This window comes from Carlito syrichta, unplaced genomic scaffold (assembly GCF_000164805.1).
Source record: "Carlito syrichta isolate Samal-C Ts95f unplaced genomic scaffold, Tarsius_syrichta-2.0.1 Scaffold307324, whole genome shotgun sequence".
Classification (NCBI taxonomy): domain Eukaryota; kingdom Metazoa; phylum Chordata; class Mammalia; order Primates; family Tarsiidae; genus Carlito; species Carlito syrichta.
The window spans coordinates 40,969-49,339 of NW_007251420.1; the positions used below are offsets into that span (position 1 = coordinate 40,969).

Consider the following 8,371-nt stretch of genomic DNA (forward strand, 5'->3'; position numbering starts at 1 on the left):
CTCACCTCAGCCTCCCAAGGTGCGGGATTACAGGCTGAGCCACCAAGCCCGGCTCAAAGTTGCGTTTCTAAACTGCCGTCAAATAATGTTGACTCTTCTAGGTCAACCTGAGATACAAATGCTACCTCCTTCCTACAGCCTTCTGTGACCTGGCTCTAAGATATCCTTTCCCTAAGCCCCTTTGCCTTCTGGGTTGTAAAGGAGGAAATGCCTTCCATAGTACCCGCACTACCATCATGGTCCTCTTAGAGTTCATCTAGGCTGAGTGGTGATAGACTTGTCTGAAGTCACAGGGTCGCTTAAAAACACAGCTGGTGCTGGGCGCGGTGGCTTAAGTTTATAATCCCAGAACTTTGGGAGGCACAGGCGAGAGGATTGCCTGAGCCCAGGCGCCGAGATTTCGTGTCTACAATATATTTTTTAAAATTAGGGCAGGCCGGGCGCGGTGGCTCAAGCCTGTAATCCCAGCACTTTGGGAGGCCGAGGTGAGGGAATTAGTTGAGCCCACGGATTTGAGAAAAGCCTGGGCAAGATGGTGAGACCTGATCTGTGCAATGAATCAAAAAAATTAGCTGGGCGTGGAAGCTCGCGCCTGTAGTTCCGACTACTTGGAAGGCTGCGGCGGAAGGATCGCCGGAGCCCAGCAGGTCGAGGCTGCGGCAGCCGTGAGCGTGCCACTGCATTCCAGCCTGGGCGACAGTGAGACTCCGACTGAAAAAACGCGCGCACACGCACAAACACACCCCTAGAACCAGACCCCAGGCTTCCTCTTACGTCCTCTCCTGTATTAACTCCACTAGGAAAGAAGGCACTGGGCGCGAGCAGTGATCCAGCCTGACTCAGATACACATGGATTTGAAGCTAGTCACTTGCCAGCCTCTACGGTCCACACTGTTACTTGTGTTCACCGGGCCACAGTTTTCTGCAACCTGATTCGGGCGGAGCGGTTAAATGTAACACACCTAGGTTAGCGTCTCAGGTTCCTGTTCCTAACAAATGGCCGTCACTTACAAACAAACAAAAAAGCCCTTACAAACTAACAAGCCCAAAGCGGGACTGGTTTTATCCACTAGCCTGAAACCACTAGGACGCCAGACTGGCGCAGGCGCGGGGAACTCCGCCAGGGGCCAGTCCAGCTGACGCGCCTACTCCACGCCGGCGACGGCGGTTCCAGGCTCGGGAACCTAACCTGACGTGGCGGGGCGGGACTTCCGGCGGGAGGCGGACGTGGAGCGACAAACGCGAGCTGGTGGGTACGGTTGACGGAGGTCGCCTGGACCAGGGGCGCGGGCCGTAGAGGCGAGGCCGACCCTGGGCTCTACTGCCGCCTCGTCGCGCTCCCGAGACGCCGACCTACGTTGCAGGATGGCTCGGGGCGAGCGGCGGCGGCGCGCGGCGCTGGCAGAGGGTACGCGGACCGCCGAGAGGGCGGCTCGGAGCGGCCCCGGGCGACGCGACGGCCGGGGCGGCGGGGCCCGTGGCGCGGCCGGGGGCGTGGCTCTGGCCGTCGTAGTCCTGTCTGTGGCCCTGGGCCTGTCGGGGCGCTGGGTGCTGATATGGCCCCGTGAGCGGCGGGCGGTCACGCTGCACTCCGCGCCTCCTGCACTGCCCCTCGACTCCTCCCGCCCCGCTGTGGCCCCGGACCTCTTCTGGGGAACCTACCGCCCTCACGTCTATTTCGGCATGAAGACTCGCAGCCCGAAGCCCCTCCTCACCGGTAACCGGGCCCAAGGGTGGGCAGGCAGGATGCCCCAGCCTCGAGCCAGAGCAAGGGTGGGGAGGAGCGGAGCCGAGTTAAGAGAGGGTTGACCCTGAAGTTCTCGGAAATCCAAAGGGACAGGTCCCCTGCTCTCTGACTTACGTGGTCATTCTACCCCCAGGACTGATGTGGGCGCAGCAGGGTACCACCCCGGGGACCCCTAAGCTCAGGCACACGTGTGAGCAGGGGGACGGCGTGGGTCCCTATGGCTGGGAGTTCCACGACGGTCTCTCCTTCGGGCGGCAACACATCCAGGATGGGGCCTTAAGGCTCACCACTGAGTTCGTCAAGAGGCCCGGGGGTCAGCACGGAGGGGACTGGAGCTGGAGAGTGACTGTAGAGCCTCAGGTCAGGGCCTCAGGACACCCTTTTCTCAGCCCAGACTCCCTCCATCCTTCCCTTGCTGCCTGCAAATGCAGCGTGAAGTCGGGGTTAACAACAGGGGTCTGAGTCTGGCTGCCTGGTTTAAATCCTGCCGCAAACACTTGCCGGCTGGACCATCTCTATTTACCGTCGCTAAACCCTGATTTTCTTCTTTGTATTGTGGAGATAGTAATAGCAACCAACTCAGGATTGCAAGAATTAAACGAAATAAACTGTAGTGTTCTTAGCGTAGCACACAGCACAAAAGTACTTTATTATCTCCAGAGCACCCTGTGCAAGTCTCTTTTCCATCTTTTCCCATCCCACTGGTGTACCTGCTACCCTCATGACCCTCAGCACTGCCAGATGTATGTTGTTGACCACATTACTCCTGCCTGGCATCCCTTTCCCCCACTAAGGCTGATAATGAGAGAATGCCAATCTAATGCTGTTCTTCTCTGTTTTCCTTGGTCACTCAGGCCTCAGGTACCTCTGCCCTCTCTTTGGTCTCCCTGTTCTTCTATGTGGTGACAGATGGCAAGGAAGTCCTACAACCAGAGGTTGGGGCCAAGGGGCAGTTGAAGTTCATCAGTGGGCATACCAGTGAACTTGGTGACTTCCGCTTGATGCTTCTGCCACCAACCAGTCCAGGGGATACTGCCCCCAAGTATGGCAGGTAACTGGGGGAAGAGTGTGGGGTGGTGGTAGGGGTAGTTTGGATGCTGACTTAGCCTGATTTCTACCTCCCCACCCTACCTTCTTTCTACCAATTATTTCCATTCTCATCGGTCTCCATGTTCCCTGCATAAGACTTTCCAACCTGACTCCCGATCACTTCATATTTCCCTTCATAATCTCCATCATCTCGTCCTGAATAATATTTATTTTTCTTCTTCCCTTCAAGCTACAATGTCTTCTGGTCCTCCAACCCAGGACTGCCACTGCTGACAGAGATGGTAAAGAGTCGTCTAAACCACTGGTTTCAACATCGGCCCCCTGGGGTCTCCCCTGAACGCTACCTCGGTTTGCCAGGATCTCTGAAGTGGGAGGACAGAGACCCAAGTGGGCAAGGGCAGGGACAAGGGCAATTCTTGATACAGCAGGTGACACTGAAAGTCCCCTTTTCTGTGGAGTTTGTGTTTGAATCAGGCAGTGCCCAGGCAAGAGGAAACCAAGCCCCAGGGCAGCTGGCAGGAAGCCTATTGACCCAGGCCCTGGAGCGCCATGCTGAAGCCTTTAGAAAGCGCTTTGAGAAGACCTTCCAACTGAAGGAAAAGGGCCTGAGCCCTGGAGAGCAGGTTTTGGGTCAGGCTGCCCTCAGTGGCCTTCTTGGTGGGATTGGCTATTTCTATGGTCAGGGCCTGGTGTTGCCAGACTTGGGGATGGAAGGGTCTGAGCAGAAGGTGGACCCAGCCCTCTTTCCACCTGTCCCGCTTTTCACAGCAGTGCCATCCCGGTCCTTTTTTCCACGAGGCTTCCTTTGGGATGAGGGCTTTCACCAGCTGGTGGTCCAGCGGTGGGATCCCCACCTCACCCGGGAAACCCTAGGCCACTGGCTGGGGCTGCTTAATGCTGATGGCTGGATTGGGCGGGAGCAAGTACTGGGGGATGAGGCCCGAGCCCGGGTGCCTCCAGAATTCCTGGTGCAACGGGCAGCCCACGCCAACCCCCCGACCCTGCTTTTGCCTGTAGCCCACATGTTAGAGGGTGGTGACCCAGCTGACTTGGCCTTCCTCCAAAAGGCATTCCCCCGTCTGCATGCCTGGTTCTCCTGGCTCCATCAGAGCCAGGCAGGCCCCGTGCCACTCTCTTACCGCTGGAGGGGACGAGACCCAGCTTTGCCAACCCTACTGAACCCCAAGACGCTGCCCTCAGGGCTGGATGACTACCCTCGGGCTTCTCACCCTTCAGCCACTGAGCGGCACTTAGACCTGCGGTGCTGGGTGGCACTGGGCGCCCGTGTGCTGACACAGCTAGCAGAGCAGCTGGGAGAGGCTGAGGTGGCTGCCGAGCTGGGCCCGCTGGCCGCCTCACTAGAGGCCGAAGAGAGCCTGGATGAACTGCATTGGGCCCCAGAGCTAGGAACATTTGCAGACTTTGGGAATCACACAAAAGCAGTACAGCTGAAGCCCAGGCCCCCTCAGGGGCTAATTAGGGTGGTGGGCCAGCCCCCACCTCGCTTGCAGCATGTGGACGCCATGGGCTATGTCAGTCTTTTTCCTTTGCTCCTGCGGCTGCTAGACCCCAACTCATCCCGCCTTGGGCCTCTGCTGGACATTCTAGCTGACAGGCGTCATCTCTGGAGCCCCTTTGGTTTGCGATCCCTTGCAGCTTCCAGCCCGTTTTATGGCCAGCGCAACTCAGAGCATGACCCTCCCTACTGGAGGGGTGCTGTGTGGCTTAATGTCAACTACCTGGCCCTGGGGGCACTCCATCACTATGGGCATCTGGAGGGTCCCCATCAGGCCCGGGCTGCCAGACTCCACAGTGAGCTTCGTGCCAATGTGGTGGGCAATGTATGGCAGCAGTACCAGGCTACAGGTTTCCTGTGGGAGCAGTACAGTGACCAGGATGGGCGGGGCATGGGCTGCCGCCCGTTCCAGGGCTGGACCAGCCTTGTCTTACTGGCCATGGCCGAAGACTACTGAAGGGAAAGACATGAGGGGAGCCAGTCCACTTGTGCCACTCTGGCAATCTGGAAGGACAAAGTCTGGCTTCTGCCCCCAGCCCCTCAAATACCAAACCTTTCATCTCAGGTGTCTCCTTACTGTCATCCCATACAGCCCTGGGGTGAATGTGAATTCAGAGTCTATTTTTCTAAATAAATTGGAAAAAACATAACTAATGCTATTGCTTTTGCCACCAAGAGGGCCTAGCTCATAGCTCAGTTCAGGCGTCAATGCTGCCTGTTATCTTCAAGGTAGGTGGAGTTAATGACCATTACCTGCCCTTTCAAACCCAGTCAGGTCAAGTGCAGTGTAGTGAATTGAGCTCTAGTCCACCCAAATCCACAAGCAGCTGGTTCACATCTCTTTAATGAGATCAAAGGCTCCTGTGTATGTCTTGAGGGGTAGAGCTAGCACAGTCCCCCAAATACTGCCCCTCTCCTCAGGGCTCCAGCCCTTTCAGGCATATTCTAGGAGGGAAGGGAGGGGCCAAAGAACTCAAGGAGTTGGGCCCCAGGGCTGTTTCTGCTGGGCAAATAACCCACCCATCCTCCCAAAACTACTTATGGGATGTCCTCTTTACTGGAAACCAACCCCAAGGGGGACACCTGGGGCACCAAATCTGGGGACAGTGCACAAGGGGAGTAGTCCTCCAGATCTGGCAGGGTACCACCAGCCCTCACCTCCTTGACCAGCTCACCCTCACCGGAGGCAGGACAAGGGCAGAGCTCAATACCTGAGTCACCAGTCAGGCGGCGATAGCGGCAGGAGGCAGGTGTGGGGGCAGGGCTCACCCCTGCTACAAGCTCACCCTCCTGATAAGGGGGGGCACCCTGGTGGGAGGAAACACCTTCCCCATTTGTTCCCTCACAGTGGGCAGAGCAGCTGGATGAGGAGGAGCAGCAGGCTGGTTCACTGGAAGCAGTCAAGGGGCAGCCTGGGGCCACCGTATAAGGAGGTGGCGGTGTGCCTGGGCGGAGAACCACATCCTCGTAGGCTGGGGGTTTGAAGGCGCTGAGGAGGCCTGCAGGGGAGAAAGTTGGCATGATAGGTTAAAGGCAACCAGGGATGGGGTGGTGGTTCTTGCATTACGGAAGAGTGCTTTTGAGTATCTGGAAAAGGGAACGTGGAATGATTTGGGTCCTGGTTGGGGAAGGGCCACTGGTAGTGGGCCTGAGCCTCGAGTCACTCACGAAGGTCAAGCAGGGAACTGGTAGGGGCAGGGCCAGCCCCGTGGCATGCCCTATGGTAGGCCAACAAGTTGATCTCACGCTGCCGCTGCTGTTGTTGCAGCCGGAGTTTAGCTCGTCGGTGGCGGAGGGCACAACAGCAGCTAAAGAGGATGAGGACAGTCCAGAGGAGGAGCCAAAACCCTGCAAGAGGCAAAGAAGGAGTGACCCAAACACCTTCAATACAGAGCAGGGCCCTTAAAGGCTGAAATTCTGAGATCCGAGGGAGGGTAGGCAGAGGGACCTGAGAACAGCCCTCTTGGAGACTCACACCAGAGCTCATAGTAGTAGGTACAGCAGCCAGTCTCCCCGCAGCAGTGACCACTCTCGCAGAGGTAGGGCTGGTTGTTCGCTCCTGGGCATAGCTCTCGAAGCTGGGGGCAAGGAGGCACTTAGAACTAAGGGAGATTCCAGCCCAAGGCACCATCCACCCCACCTCCTGCATCCACATGCACAATCCCACCCTGTGAACCAAGATCAGCTTGGAGAGATGGGGGGAGTGGAGGACACAGAGAAGCGTTCAAATATCTGAAGGACTGTCAACCTGGAAGAGGGTTTGGAATAGCAAAAATCAGTCTAGAGAACATGACACAAAGTGTGGACATACAAAGAGGGAGATTTCAGCTCTGCATATATAAAACGTCCTTCACACTCAAGTCTGCCCACCTCTCCCCCGGTGTTTTCTGAGGATGTGTTTTAGCAGTTGTCAGAGAAGATAGTCTGAGCCATCTCAGTCTCAGACAATGGATAGGTGTTTAAGGTCATTTCCAAAGCTAAGTTGCTTTCATCATCCCGCACAGTCCACTGCCCCCCAGCCCTCAGCTGGCTCTTTCCACCCCTGGGCCTCAGGCTCCCTAGGGCAGAGGAGGGGCAGTGTGAGACCCAGAGCAGTGCTCCCAACCAGATGGGATTGCTGTGGATGATAAAGGATGGCATCCAGGGCGCGAGTCTGGGTTCCAGCTCTTCTCCAAATTGCTCCCTCAAGAGAAGACGCTGCCGGACTCTGTTGTGACAATAGGCACATAGAAAAACATCACAAATAACTGTTGCAAGACAGAGGGAGCCTCCCTGGGGCCTCACTATGCCTCTCGTCACTGGAGAGCCACTGCAAGCCTCCACTGCGGCCATGGGATGGGGTCTATGAGGCTGCAGTAAAGTCAGTAGCATCTACGTTACGAAGTTTAGACCAAGAACGGAAGGGACATATTTAGGAACTTCACAGTGCCTTGGCTCCGTGAGTTCCTCCCCACTCTCAAAAGGAAGGGACAAGGAAAGGGGAAAGAGAAATAAATGGCTGTCGTTACAGGCTTCTGGAGGTGTTGGGATACCTGCTGTTGCGGCGCCCGAAGTGCCCCCCAGGCCTCCTCGCTGCCGTTCCCGATGCTGGCCCGAGCCATGCCTCCACCTACAGCCCCCTGAAGACCACAGCCTCCTCTACCGCCAGCCGCCCCGCCCCTGCCACCTCTGCCGCCACAGCCATGGTCCCTGCCCGGCCCATCTTCGCCGCCGCCACCACCATCACTCTCCATCCGGAGAGCTCCGCCAACTGGGGCCCAGATTGCTTTGCCCTGCCAATCAACATCGCCCTTCGACGGACCGGCCAATAGGAGCAGACCAGGGGGCTTCTCCCCCGTGACCAATCCGCAGCAGCGCCTCTGCCGCTCGCCCAGACAAAGAGTGGCGAGAGGTTCGACCCACGGGCTCTGACTGGCAGCGGCTACAGCCAATACAGACAACGGAATGGGCTTCGACTCCGCAACCACCGAACGGCCTGCCAGGAGAGCAAAGTTCCTGCTGATTGGTTTGCGCCGTATTTTCGGAGTGACGCCAATGCCGGACCAACCCAGGTAATCCCGGCTGGAAGAGATCCTACAAGTCAGTCCGAGTCTGGACGCGAACCGGCTGGGCTTCTTGCGGTAGCTTCCAAACCCCTGCGGTGGGCGCAAGCTCCGACGGGGGCTTGATGTGGATACCGGAGACCGGTCTGCCCATCCCCTCTCCCCCAATTCTGTACAAGCCGAAGCACCGGATGTAATTTAATAGGGTGGGGGAGACACTGAAAACGGGGCACGGGAGAGGGCGCAGAGTCCAGGCCAGGCAAGGGCCTTAAGTAGCCAAAAGAGGGGATCCAGGGCCCTCGAGCCCCCGCAGCCGCAACTGCAGGTTGATGCGGTAGCACTGAAGACTGCAGAGCGCCTGGCCCGTGCGAGAGCAAGCATAGCGGCGCGGGTGGGGGCATCCAGGGACGGAGCAGCGCGGAGGAGGGCCGGATGGGGCTGGCCGCTGGGACACAGCCACCGGGGCGGGGACGCCAGGTGGAAAGGAGAGAGTGGAACCCTGTGCCCCGCTGCTGT

The 8,371-nt window shown here is 57.8% G+C and overlaps 3 protein-coding genes across 7 annotated transcripts in view; 1 reads left to right on the forward strand and 2 right to left on the reverse strand.

The window, feature by feature from the left end:
* The first annotated feature begins 1,207 nt into the window (after nt 1-1,207).
* On the forward strand, nt 1,208-4,963 carry MOGS (mannosyl-oligosaccharide glucosidase). Of its 2 annotated transcripts, none has more exons than XM_008064365.1 (4): nt 1,208-1,717; nt 1,881-2,107; nt 2,602-2,798; nt 3,027-4,963. In XM_008064365.1, exons 1-4 carry the CDS (start codon nt 1,366-1,368, stop codon nt 4,768-4,770), a joined length of 2,520 nt encoding a protein of 839 aa, XP_008062556.1. In that variant the 5' UTR covers nt 1,208-1,365; the 3' UTR covers nt 4,771-4,963. The 2 variants fall into 2 exon arrangements, with proteins under 2 accessions (XP_008062556.1, XP_021571387.1); XM_021715712.1 differs by having other exon boundaries at nt 1,268-1,299; nt 3,027-4,960.
* Nucleotides 4,964-5,131: 168 nt separating this feature from the next.
* WBP1 (WW domain binding protein 1) lies at nt 5,132-7,677 on the reverse strand. Of its 4 annotated transcripts, none has more exons than XM_021715713.1 (5): nt 7,346-7,598; nt 6,919-7,020; nt 6,289-6,391; nt 5,982-6,161; nt 5,139-5,812 (listed from the first exon to the last, which is right to left on the reverse strand). In XM_021715713.1, exons 1-5 carry the CDS (start codon nt 7,544-7,546, stop codon nt 5,352-5,354), a joined length of 1,047 nt encoding a protein of 348 aa, XP_021571388.1. In that variant the 5' UTR covers nt 7,547-7,598; the 3' UTR covers nt 5,139-5,351. The 4 variants fall into 4 exon arrangements, with proteins under 4 accessions (XP_008062557.1, XP_021571388.1, XP_021571389.1 ...); XM_021715714.1 differs by lacking the exon at nt 6,919-7,020 and adding an exon at nt 7,098-7,184 and having other exon boundaries at nt 7,346-7,453; XM_008064366.2 differs by lacking the exon at nt 6,919-7,020 and having other exon boundaries at nt 5,132-5,812; nt 7,346-7,677.
* A 351-nt stretch (nt 7,678-8,028) lies between these two features.
* Nucleotides 8,029-8,371, reverse strand: part of INO80B (INO80 complex subunit B) — a 3,273-nt gene continuing 2,930 nt past the window's right edge. The window contains 1 exon segment of the mRNA XM_008064367.2: nt 8,029-8,371. This exon segment is cut by the window's right edge and continues 21 nt beyond it. Coding sequence (XP_008062558.2) covers nt 8,124-8,371 — 248 coding nt within the window. The 3' untranslated portion in view covers nt 8,029-8,123.